At 42.3% G+C, this 13,587-nt stretch overlaps 1 protein-coding gene across 1 annotated transcript in view; it reads left to right on the top strand.

The window, feature by feature from the left end:
* Window positions 1–433: 433 nt before the first annotated feature.
* Window positions 434–13,587, top strand: part of PtA15_18A327 (uncharacterized protein) — a gene marked incomplete at both ends in the record, with an annotated part of 158,491 nt that continues 145,337 nt past the window's right edge. Inside the window, 2 exons of the mRNA XM_053164856.1 lie at window positions 434–549; window positions 718–1,256. Coding sequence (XP_053028824.1) covers window positions 434–549; window positions 718–1,256 — 655 coding nt within the window. The remainder of the gene's footprint in view (window positions 550–717; window positions 1,257–13,587) is intronic.

Raw genomic sequence — 13,587 nt, 5'->3', positions numbered from 1 at the left:
AAAAATCCACTAGGGGTGGGGTGTAATATAATTTTACAAACCATCATCCTAAATTGGAGGTATGTAAATAAAACTACTGTAAATAAAGGTTTGTAAAATTTCATCAGATGCGCTTATACCAGATATTCACAGGCCATACCTTGCATGTCTTGCAAGGCAAGGTTGTGTAACTACATAATCATATTTAAAAGTATAACTTTACAACCCATAGTCTTGCAAGTGTTGATTTATTGTAAAAATATGTATGTAAATATACATTTGGCTGCCGTGGGATATAAATTTACAATACAACAGCCCGGCATTTGCAATCGATCAAGCAAAATGTTCAACGCACATCAAGATTCAACTAACATCAAGATTCAACCAACAGACATCAAGATTCTACTAACAGACAACAATGATATCAAAAAAATGACATCAGCCCAACAAAACCATGCAACCAACCTCCCCAATACCCCCACCACAAACACAAACGGCCCCTCCAGGATCCCGCCGCCGCAATGACAGCTACTCACCCGGCTCCCCCATCTCCCACGACAAACCCGACTAGTGCGTGACACCGACTACGATGAATCAGACAAGCCCTTTGTTGTTCATTCCGCCATCTAGCCCGACGAGCCCAATGACTTCACTCCCTCCCTCCAGTCCCATTCCCTCACCCTCTCCCAGAGAATCCAATCCCATTGGCGCTTTTCACAGTCTCATTCCCCCACTCAGCTCAAATTCTTCCGATTCTGATGCTACTAAGATGCCTCATTCTCACGTCAAGCATTCCTCTCAAGACACAAAGAAGTCCCAAACCAAAGTCCTGAAGAGCCCAAACCGCTGCCAGAAAAGCCCCAAGAATTCTCCAAAAAGAGAAATCCCCATCAAGTTCCCAAAGCCGAACAAAAATAACTTGAAGGAACTGATTTCTCAGAAGCCCAACCGCGTGGAGGATAGAAGGCAACCTCCAAAGGTATCAAAAAATCGGTGTGATTGTTATTCTTCATGCAGCAACCCACCCATATCTGAATCGACCTCCTCCAATGATGCTGACGATGAAGGATTTGCAAATGGTCGTGTTGAAAATAACGAATCCAAGACAGACGACGACACCTCTGCTTATAAGCCTCCTAAACGGCATTCCAAAGGACATCGTCGCCACGGGGTTGTTGAAAGTGAACATGACGCTGGTTCTGTCTCCGATGATGCCGATTGCTCCGATTCCGACAACACTAACGGCCATGGCTCAGACTCCGCCAACAACTCTGATGGTGAATGTGACAACTCTGAAGATGGAGAATCCCTTCCTCCAAAACGCCTATCAAAAGACAAGGAGTGGTTTCTTCCGGATCTAGAAGATAAATTTGAAACATACATTGATCACGGGTGTACCCTTGATAAGCAAGGATACCCAATCTATGTCAGCCTGTAGGTAACTAACCATGTCTGAGAGGGTTGTTACTAGCAAGATGATGGTGTAATATGCCAAGGATGGGCCAATGGGTTTGTGGTAAGACCTGTAAAAGGTTTCACTCTATCAGTAATCTTGACCGAGAGGCTTGCTCAATTAAGGCGCATCCAGATCAACACAGGGTGTTAATAGGCATCCAAGGAATAACTCAACTTGGGTTCGTGGTTTTACCTACAGAAAGGTAAGGGTAATCAAGAGTTGAGAGTATTGCTGAATTGAATGATGGGTGAGAATGAAAGCACTGTTTAACTATAGTATGGGTTAAACTTTGCTGTAAATATATTCTGAGGGATAAACAGTCCTGGGCGGCGTGTTTATATAGAGGGGAAAAGAGCAGGAGGGAACATGAGGCGCTAGGAGGCGCTTCAGGACCAGGGGGGAACTGGAAGCAGATCCTCATGAGGATCAACATTGGAAATGATCAGGGCAGTGTAATGATCAGTACTGATCCTAGATCAGTAGCTGTGCACACCAGCTGATCATAACCAATCAGTGATTCCATTCAGTGCTCTTTGAATTGGATTACATCATGTATTGTTTATGTATTTATATCATAACCAATATATTATGTAAATGGGGACTGAGGCGTAACAGGGGATAAATGAGTGATACCTGTCTTGGGGTATTTCACGTGTACAGTAATATTACAATGTATCATAATCTTACTGTTGCACATAACTTAACTCTCATAACAACAGTACATTATAGTAACTGTATTTAACTATGGTTATCTGTAATGTAATGTATAACAGGAGTACATTCTTAAGCTTGTATCTAATGATATACATATGTAATAAAGGTGTAAAAAGGAATGTACTATATGTAATGTGAACAATTGCAGGTACTTGGTACGTGTAAGGTACTGTGACATGTACTCTGTGGCTGACACTTCCTCCCTCCAAAAAAGGCTTATCAAAGAATTAAAGATTTCTTTTATCAGCTCTGTATTGTCTAAGGACTTTTTCAGAGTCTGGAATTTGGTCAGTAGTGAGCCATTCATCTTCTCTAGAACCACTGTATCTAACTAGATATTGTTTAATGTCCACATTAAGGGTGTTCAAAGTTGAAATCATATTTTTTTCAAATCATAAAATCATAAAATCATAACACTTTTGAGTGATCATTTTTTATGTACCATTTTAGAATTGTTGTTCTTTTTCGAGTGATTGGGTGTTACACATTTTCTTCAGATTAAAATTTTATGAATTTATGGTGTTATAATTTTATGCAGTCAACTTTGAACACCCCTATTGTTTTTTCTGATTTTTCTGTGTTGTAAAACCTTCTTTATTTTCACAAATTCTTTCTCCAGTCTTGGAATTACAACTTTAATATTGTCTTTTCTTAAGGGGAAATTTTCATTGTCACTAGGCACGTAAGGTTTGATTAAGCTAACAGGAAAAGTAGGATGTTTTCTTTCCAATTCACCTGTCAGTATGACTTCAACAGCATTCTTTCCGTGTAAGGCTTTGATAACAAATGGTCCTACAAATGAGTCTCTCAATTTCTTAGGGCCAATGAGATTGGTAAAGTTAAATGTAGAAATAAGAACTTCTTCTCCAACTTTAAACTGGTGAGGTTTATGAGTCTTGTCCCATCTAGTTTTGTTGTATTCAAAGGATTTTTTAATGCATTCTGCGGCGTAATTAGCTGTCTTCGTCATCATTTGATGGAAGTCTGCTGCATTAGGATGTATTGTCACAGACTTGGATAAAACTAAGTCTTTGGGGAACCATGGAATCCATCCTCTTTCTAATTCAAAAGGTGTAATATTTGTAGAGCTATGTTTGCTGGAATTGTTGGCAAACTCCAGGGCTGGTAAGAGTGAGCATCAATCATGAGTGTAATTATCTTTGTCCTTAAATTCCAAACCATAGGCACAATATCTTCTGATCATGTCTTCAAGAGTTTGAATCATCCTTTCAGCTAATCCATCAGTCTGTGGGTGGTAAGCTGTGGAGAACTTTAATTGTGTACCACATAGATCATAAAGTCCTCTCCAAGATTCTGATGTAAATTTAGGATCTCTGTCTGTAATGATGTATCTTGGGCATCCTACATCAGCAATTATCTTTTGCCAAAACAACATAGCTATATCAAAAGCTGTATTCTCTTTATGACATGGAAGGAATTTGGTTCTTTTGGAAAATCTGTCTACTACTACTAGTACTGAATTATAGTTATCCTGTCCTGCAGGTGGTAAACCTGTAACAAAATCCATATTAATTACAGACCATCTTTCAGTAGGTTCTTCAATTTCCTGTAATAATCCATATCTCTTTCCTGTAGCTTTTTTGGCTTTTTGGCACCTTTCAAAAGATTCACAGTAGTCCTTGGTTTCATTCTTAAAGTTTGGCCACCATGCAATGTGCTTTACTCTCCCTGTAGTGTGCTCTACGGAGAAATGCCCAGCAGTGATATTATCATGGCATTCTCTAAGAAACAAATTGATATGTTCTCTTTGCACCAGTACTACCACACTAGTATGTTTGGTTCTATGGTAAAGTAATCCATCAAGAAGGGAAAATCTGTCTTCTTTAAAAGCTGTAGCCCAGGGTTCTTCTAATGAGTTAATTAAATCTATATTCTTATACTTACTCTGTAGTATTTCTTTGATGGTAGAAGTATTCTTATTGGTATCATAGGATTTTCTGATTTCATCCCAGAATTCTTCTTCCATTTCACATACATGTAAACCAAGGATATCATAATTTTCTGAAGGAGCATCATATGCAGGATTATCTTCATCATTCTCAAGGGGAAATAAAGCCATGATTTTTGCAGCAACTTCTCCGTCCCACGCTGGGTTCTCTGGTAAATTTTCTAGAGACCATCTGCTAAGACCATCCGCATTTTTATGGATATTTCCAGCTCTGTGGATAATAGTCATGCTTCCTCTCCAGATTTGAATAGCCATTTGCCATTTAAGCATATGTCTATTGGGATTTTTCATACCTAAGAGACTTTTAAGGGCTATACAATCAGTAATGACTTCAAAGTCACATCCATCTAAGTAGTAGTATAATTTTTCAAGTGCCCATACTAGATAAAGACATTCTAGCTGGCTGGCTCCATATCTTTTTTCACTGTCTTTCAAGGTGCGTGAAATGTAGCATATGACTCCTTCTCTGGGGACTTCAAAATCCTGTATCTGATGTAATGCAGCGCCTAAACCTTCCATGCTGGCATCTACATATAATCTGTAAGGTTTATGGGGATCAGGCATGAACAGTATTGGTGCTGATGTACGTTTTTATCTCATTACATTAAAAGCTTCCACTCTAGTAGTTGTCATCTCAAAAGCAGTGTTGGGACTCCTGAGTTGATAAAGTGGGCCACTTATTTTTGCAAAATCCTTAATGTGTTGTCTATAGTAACTTGCAAAACCTAAGAATGACTGTACTTCTTTCAGGTTAGTTGGCATAGGTTTGAGCAAAACAGCTGCTACTTTATTCATGTCTATAGCTATACTGAGTCCTGATACAACATGTCCAAGAGCTTTAAGTTCTTGAAATCCAAATTGGCATTTACTCATTGATATTTTCATATTAATTTTAATTACTCTTTCTAAGACTATGGTCAACTTCTTGAGGTGTTCTTCCCAGTCTTGGCTGAATATGATAATGTCATCAATGTAAATTATAAGCCATCCTTCACGTAACTCTCTGTGGAATTCAGTATCCATCATTCTCTGGAAGTGGGATGGTGCATTCTTAATTCCAAAGGGCATTCTGAGATATTCATAAATACCCATATGTAATATAATGCGTAACAAATGTCTACTGTCTTCATGAATTATATTTTGATGGAATCCTTTAAGTACATCCATGCATGTAATAAATTTAGCATTCTTGAGTTGCGTGATTGCTTCACTAATCTTGGGCATAGGATATCTATCAGGAATAGTGTATGTGTTGAGGGCTCTAAAATCACCAACCATCCTGGACTTATCAATATGCCACGCAATGATTACAGGTGTTGTAACTTCCACATTCTCATTTACGCCAACCTTGCGCAGAACTTTCATTCTAACTAATTCATTTACATGTTGTTGCAAGGCTTCTCTGCTTCTAGGGGATGCTGGGTAGGAGGCTTTCCTTAAAGCTGGTGGATAAGGTCTGGAAGTATTAAGATTGATTCTTACTTCATGTCCTTTAATGCATCCAAAGGGTTCATCAGCTGTAGCAAAGGCCAATTTATGTTTATGCAGTAATGAAACTAATTTGTCTGTTTGTTCTGGTGTCAGATCTGGTGAAATTCTGGCGTCAGATATGGTGTTAGAGAATTTTGAGGCTTCCACAGCATTACATTCTAGTTGCTCTAATGTAAATTTTTCCGTAATTCCTAGTTCAAATTTAGTCAAGAGATCTCCATTAATGGTAAAGTATCTGCCATTACTGTTAATGACGTCAATACCATAATTAATAATGTAATCATTACCAAGGATAATGTATTTCATCTTGAAATCTGCCATTACTACTAGCTCAACTGTAATTTGTACACTAGATCTTGTGTGAGGGAAAATAATATCTAGAGTAATGATACCTAGTGGGGACAATTTGCTATTGCAGCTGTAGAATTTCTCCTTCTTGACTGGGGATAGCTTGGTCTTCCAGTCAGGCATAATAGTGTCTAATAATTTGGGGCTAATTATGGAACAGAATGCTCCGCCATCAATGAGACATTTGAGTTTATACTTGTTACATAGTATATTAGTAGTGTTGGTTCCTCCTGTAGTGTGCATATTACCTACTTGGTCAGGTTTAACTACTGGTAACTTCCTAATATTATGTGGGGATTTATCCTCTGGGATCTTGGAAATATTAGATATAAGCCTGTCTGCTTTACATGTAATGGCGTGATTTGAATTGCTTGCTGATTCATCATCCGAGTCATCAGAATCACTAGGAAGGGATTCTCCTGAGGAAATGCTAATAGTGTCACATGGTAATTGGTTATCTTCACTCTGAATCACTGATATCTTTTTGCTGATCTTCTTGGGACATTTTGTAGACTTATGCCCAGTCTTGCCACATTCATAGCATGTAATTTCTTTAGGAGCTGCTGGTTCTTTGGTCTCAGGTCTCTTGTCCTTATAATTGTCTCTTCTGTTTGTTTTGCTTCTAGCTTTGTCTTTCTTACAAAAATTCACTATACTTTCAAGCTGGTTAATGAATTCTGAAGTGTCATCATTAGTTCTGATAGCTAGGCGCATTTTGTACTCAGTTTTGGGGTCAAGTTGAGACAATAATTTATCATTGATAGACTGGTTATCCAAGTGTCTTTCCACTGCTTGTATCCTGTTAACTTGGCTGGTAACCCATTCAGAAGGTTCAGTCTCACCATATACGTCAAATTTAGATCTTCTAAAGGCATCTCTGACTTTTCTTTTCCATTCAGGGGAGCTATACTTCTTAATGATTTCTGCTTTCCAGAAGGCCCAATCTTTTGGTCCTTGCACTTCTTTCTTTCTATTGTTGTACCATATGTTTGCTGGTCCTGCAAATAATGAATTAAGTTTGGAACAAATGATTTGATCTGGTGCATTTGTATCAGCCTGTAAGCTGTCAATCCATTCTATAAATTTGTAGTGGTCATATTCTCCTTTGCTAGAAAATGTGGCCCATTCACTTATTTTGGGTAAATTGGCTAATACTAATTTATGAATGGCTTTGTCCTCTTCATTTGTTGGGAAATTACGTGGAGTAGAAGATGTTGTTCTTCTGTTGGGAGCTGGTGGTGGAATGTCTACGTCACTACCATCTGAATCTGAATTCTCTGTCTTGTGGTCAGGTGGAAAGTTCACATTAGGTGTTCTGTCAGATTTGACTCTTGTTGAACTGCTGCTGGCCTGCATATGAGGTGGAGTATCTTTATTCATGCTCTCTTTCACCGGGGGATTAGGTGATGAGTGTCCAATATTGTTAATAGAATTTATTACTTGTAAAATTATAGTTTCCAATTTATCTTGTTTTGATGCTGTGTCCGTGGTTTGTTTCTCAAACCTGTAAACTACATCTTCAAATGTGGTAAATTGTGATGTAATTTTATCTTTAGTATCATTCTGCAGGGTTCTGAAGCGTGATTCTAACAAATTCAATTTCTGTAGTATTTTTTGGTTGGTTATTTTCTTGATCTTCAACCAGTTCTTCAGTTCTAGCCAGGGATCTAGTAACTTGTGTACTCAATATTTCAAGAGCAGAGGGCGCTTCATCAAGCTTCTTATCCATCCTCTCCAATTTATTCAAGATAACAGTAAAGGCATCATCTTCTGAATTTACTTGCTCATCTACAGGCTGTGTAACTTTGTGGCACAATTTCTCAAGATCTGAAGATAGTTCTTTGTTACTTTGCGTAATTCTTTCTACAACAAAGTTAAGATTTTCTGTGTACACATGTGTAAGAGCCAGATGGCTCTTCACTGAAGCCGTCGTCAAAGGGGCACGAGGGACCGGGCTGAGGAGCCTAAAGCTTCTAGTACCAACGTGGGGGGCTGGATTACGGTCAGCTAGCACTGGGAGAGATCATAAGGGTCCAGGATACTCTCTGTAAGTACAACTAGAATGAGAAGGGAAAAAGAAGGGGGAAGGGCAAAAGAGAAGACTTACCTAGCACCGGGAGAGATCATAAGGGTCCAGGATACTCTGCCGGGCTAGGAAGGACATGGAGGGAAGCAGACTAAGTACTGATAGATTGTGACAGGACTTGTGACAGGCTTTGTGAGACCCCAAAGGAGGGGGCTTACAGTTGCCCCTCCTATAAAAGAAGAAAAGAAAGTGAAAGAAGGGATTGAGTTGAAGAAAGAAAATAATAAGAAATAAAAGGGATTTGGAAGCAGGAAGGAAAGAATTGGTTGCAGCAGAGCAGAATGGATAGTGGGGAAGGAGAGAACAAGGATGATCGGAGACAGACAGAAGAAGATTGGAGACAGATGGAGGATGATTGGTGGCGGACGGACGGACAGACGGAACGGAAAGCAAGTCGGGACGGACTGAGCCCTTCAAAAAGGACCTCCGCTATGGAGCCCCTCAAAAGGGGCCCCCAAAATGCTGAGACGGATCGGAAAGCAAACGGGACGGACGGAGCCCTTCAGAAAGGACCTCCGCTATGGAGCCCCTCAAAAGGGGCCCCCACTATGCTTGAACGGAATAGGCGGGGCGGACGGATGGGTGGGATGGAGCGGATGGCTGTGAGTGTTGTCGGAGGAGGCGGGGTGAGAGGTGAGGATGTCTGGCGGGCTGGCAGACTGGCAGAGGTAGGCTGCCAGGGGGGAGTCTGGCTGGACGAGAGGCTCGGCCATTATAAGCGGAGGGGCGGTGGTTGCGAGGGAGTTGCTGCAAAGCTGGCTGAAGGGTGAGGATGCGCAGAGGGAGTTGGCGTGGTGGTTTGGGGTGGGAGAGAGCAAGGCTTCGGCGCTGTTCAAGTTTGGCAAGCCGGACTCTTTTGGCCTGGAGATTGGGGTTGACGAGCTGGGCGGCAAGGGTGGACTGGCGGAAGGCAGCTGGAGGGCGTGAGAAGAAGAGTGGTGGTGTTGTAAAGGTCTCCGCGGATGGTTGAGGAGCGTTGGTTGGAGGGTGTGGTGGCTGGAGGATCGTGAGGATGGGCGCGATGGATTGGGGGCGGCCGGGTGGTTGAGTAGGGGGTAGGGCAAGAGTGAGCAGGAGTCGGCGGTCAGGAGGGGCAGGTTGCCCAAGGCGGCGCAGCAGGAGAGGGGGGCAACAATCTGGTCGAGATGAATTGTTCGCCTTTCAATCTTCTGAGGAAGCAAGGCTTAGACATTCGTCAGCAGCTAAGGAAACCGTCCGCGGGTCAAAGAAGCTGTTGGCGGGGCAATCAAGCCGTTGGGAGGTTAGGGGAGCTTTGTGGGGGAATAGGAGCTTGGGTTTGTCCGGGAGGGCTTGGCAGGACGGGCAGGGTGTATGTGGAGCGCTCTGAGGGATTAGATTGGCTAGGTAAGGGACTGTAGCCAGCCAATTGCGAGGGGAGTGTTGCAGCGCAGGACAGAGGTCGGGCCCGATGAGGACAACGAGTTGGCGTATTGGGGCGGGGAGGCGAGGAGGAGTAGGTTGCTTGTGTTTGTTGGGTAGGGAAGAGTCCGGTCAACAGGGCTATGGCGGATTGGGGCGGGGAGGCAAGGGGGAGTAGGTTGCTTGTGTTTGTTGGGTAAGGAAGAGTCCAGTCAACAGGGCTATCGTCCAGTCGAACGTCAGTCCGTTGGTTCCAGGAGCTGAAGAGCGCAGGGGTGTTGGTCTGTTTGAGATCAGGGAAAGAAGAGGGAGGTGGAGGCTGTTTGACCAAACAAAGCAGTTGACCGTCCGTGTGAATGAAAAAAGGACAACGGCCGGGCAAGCTATCATGATAGGTTGATTGATACAGAATGTTTGAATCAATCTCCTGGAGAGGGAACTGGACCAAGAGGAAAAAGGACAAAGGGGCCGGGTGTTCAATCATTCAGTCGGGCCAAGGCAGGCAGCGAGTGCAGCAAGAAGGATGGGGAGCCTAGAAGAGAAACAAAATCCAGAAAGTCAAGGCTGGGAGCCAATGAAGGCTAGCCAATGATTGATGGAACTAGAAAAAAAAAGTGTAAGAGCCAGATGGCTCTTCACTGAAACCGTTGTTGAAGGGGCACGAGGGACTGGGCTGAGGAGCCTAAAGCTTCTAGTACCAATGTGGGGGGCTGGATTACGGTGAGCTAGCACCGGGAGAGATCATAAGGGTCCAGGATACTCTCTGTAAGTACAACTAGAATGAGAAGGGAGAAAGAAGGGGGAAGGGCAAAAGAGAAGACTTACCTAGCACCGGGAGAGATCATAAGGGTCCAGGATACTCTGCCGGGCTAGGAAGGACATGGAGGGAAGCAGACTAAGTACTGATAGATTGTGACAGGACTTGTGACAGGCTTTGTGAGACCCCAAAGGAGGGGGCTTACAACATGCAGAGCAGTTCTGAAGGGAGTATCTGGATTGTTAACAACATTTGTAAGATCTGGGACTTTTGATGCGTGTTCAGAACCAGAGTTACTATTACTACTAAAGAAATGGGAGCTATTTAAGGATCTAGGTCCATCTGACGCTCCTGGCGGGCTATTTTGCCTTGCTCCAGATGTTGATAAGTGCCTTGGAGGGATCTGCCCAGGCGTATCATTTCTCTGTAAATTTGACTGCACCATTGTTGATTGCGCCCAGTATTCCGCGGGTGTCTGGAATTCACATTTCTCCCCCTGCGTGATTGGGGTCTTGAAGCTGGTCTGCGGCGCTGGGGGCTTCTTAATGGAGAGTGGTTTTGTCTGCGGGACGGCTGGTGGATTAGGAGAGATTCTGAGCTGATCTCCATTGGATTCCAATCTTTTGTCCTCTTCAAGGTGGTTGTTAAACCTTTGAGGTCTATGATCGCCTGGAAATCCGCCCGGCAATACTTGAGATGTGCTATTATTGCCGCGTGGCTGCTGCGGTTGCGTACGGTCTTGAGCCACGTCTTTTAACCTGTCATCCTGTAATAGTAGCGCTTGAACTTCTCTTCCGTCAAGACTATTAGCAGAAGATGTATTTTTAGTTTTTCCTTTCTTTGTAGCATAAATAATTCTTTCTGCTACAGGTTGTTTGGCAGGTGGAAATCCTCTGCCTGGGTCTGATGTAGGGGTTCTTCCAATATAACCTTGAGTTCTGAGAGAAGGAGGAGACATAGTAGAATTATTCTGATTCAGTAGGTATTTTTGTTTTTATTTAGAGAATTTCTTAAGGTGTAAATGTACCTGAAGATTTATCAGAAATGGCTGGGGAATCTGCGCGCTGATTAGTATCAGTGGTTTCCTCTCTAGCCTCACGGGGTTGTGTGTTTTTGTCCGTAACTCCAAGGGATTGAAGTTCTGGGGTGAGGGTTTCAACGTTGGTGGACACTGTACACAATGAAAAACACAAAAAATATTAGTATTAAACAAACCAATCTGACGGGAAGAGGGTAAGGAAAAAGATGTACTTTTCAGATTTGGGATTTTCTGAGTACTTTTAAAGTTATAGTGATTTTGCCGGAAAATCAGTGTAGGAAATTTTTCCTGTCAATGGAAAGGTTTGAATTTTTGTTTGATGAAAGCTAAGAATGTGGCGCAGAAGTGTATCAACTTGGTTTGTTGATTGCTCAAACGGTGTGGAGTGGAGGTCCTTTTAAACTCTTGGAACAGCGGTTCTACAAGAGGAGGGAAAGTATTGATGCGCTTGTACAGCGCTTTTGGGATCTGTAGGCTAGGTATGTCACTTCTAGTCTGATCCGCTAGGCTCGCCCGGTTTGATCGGCAGTCTAAGATTGTCTGTAGCTGCTCTAGATCAGGAGCTACAGGTGTTACAGTGATCCTGCTTGAGGGTTGCGGCTTGAGGAGGGTATGTACGGTAGGTATGCGCCTGTATGCGCTCTCTAATTGAGTTGGGTGAAGTGCGTCTAGCGTGTAAATCCCTGTAGATCCTTGCTGATCCGGGGTAATACAGTAGTACAGTATAATTGAACTGTAATTGAGTTATGTAGATCCTGTATACACAGGATGCGCACGGTGTATATAGTACCACTCAGTCCCGCAACCTAATGCGCTCTTGAGTGGGAATGCAGTACAAATGCTTTCCTGCTGTAGGAATGGTAGAGTTTGGAGTCTCACGAAAAAAAACCTAGTAGTGTAAATCAACCCTTGCGGTTCAATTGGTCTACTCAGAATTTTCTTATCTCTTCTCCTTTTGGGGGGAACAAGCGTTCTGGTGTGTTTTCCGCAGAGAAAATGAATGAAATTCACTGGAATTTCACTGTGTAGAGTCAACCAAGTGTGTATGATTCAATTCTATGGGTTTTGGCAAAATAGAGACAATTTTTTCCAGTATAAAATAGAGAGATAGTCAACAATAGGATGATTTTTTATGTATTTTTCCGGTTTTATAGAAGGAAACAGGGTGAAGAGTCTAGGAAAATGATGAGAAAATAAGGGAGAATCTAAGACACAATCGCGGGAAATCTAGTTAATGATTTGACTTCTCTTTCTGCGCGTAAGTTGCGGAGGAGGGCCGTCAGAAGTGAAGGGGGGAAGCGTGGAGTAGGAGGTATGTTCTGTATAAGAGCAGTATTCCTTGTCAAAGGGAGGATATCCAAATGGGAAAGCTGTAAGCTGTGGTTTTCTAACAAGTTTAATTTGTTCTTCTTCCACAAATTCTGATTCTTCAGTAGTATCAATAAGTGTACCGTCAGGATGATAGATACAAGTTATCCAAAGAGTACTGTAAGTTATCCAGGTACAGGTGTAGAATTGGTCCTCTCCAATCAGTGTATGGGTTTTTCTGATGTGTTCTTGGACTTCAAGGTTATTAGGATCTTCCTTTGTGTATTCCTGTAATTTCAGGAGGTTGGAGTTGGGTTTGAAATCACAGATAATTGTGGTCATTTGTCTTTTAAAAAGACATTTTGGCGTGAAAATTGGTAAGGAAATAGGTGTGTTAGTATGATTTTCACGGTTTGGGAGTGAGAATCACGGATAAATAATAGGCCAGACCCCCAATTGTCAGCCTGTAGGTAACTAACCGTGTCTGAGAGGGTTGTTACTAGCAAGATGATGGTGTAATATGCCAAGGATGGGCCAATGGGTTTGTGGTAAGACCTGTAAAAGGTTTCACTCTATCAGTAATCTTGACTGAGAGGCTTGCTCAATTAAGGCGCATCCAGATCAACACAGGGTGTTAATAGGCATCCAAGGAATAACTCAACTTGGGTTCGTGGTTTTACCTACAGAAAGGTAAGGGTAATCAAGAGTTGAGAGTATTGCTGAATTGAATGATGGGTGAGAATGAAAGCACTGTTTAACTATAGTATGGGTTAAACTTTGCTGTAAATATATTCTGAGGGATAAACAGTCCTGGGCGGCGTGTTTATATAGAGGGGAAAAGAGCAGGAGGGAACATGAGGCGCTAGGAGGCGCTTCAGGACCAGGGGGGAACTGGAAGCAGATCCTCATGAGGATCAACATTGGAAATGATCAGGGCAGTGTAATGATCAGTACTGATCCTAGATCAGTAGCTGTGCACACCAGCTGATCATAACCAATCAGTGATTCCATTCAGTGCTCTTTGAATTGGATTACATCATGTATTGTTTATGTATTTATA

This window comes from Puccinia triticina, chromosome 18A (genome assembly GCF_026914185.1).
Source record: "Puccinia triticina chromosome 18A, complete sequence".
Classification (NCBI taxonomy): domain Eukaryota; kingdom Fungi; phylum Basidiomycota; class Pucciniomycetes; order Pucciniales; family Pucciniaceae; genus Puccinia; species Puccinia triticina.
The sequence above is the reverse complement of the archived record's forward strand: the minus strand, read 5'-3'. Positions and strand labels throughout refer to the sequence as shown.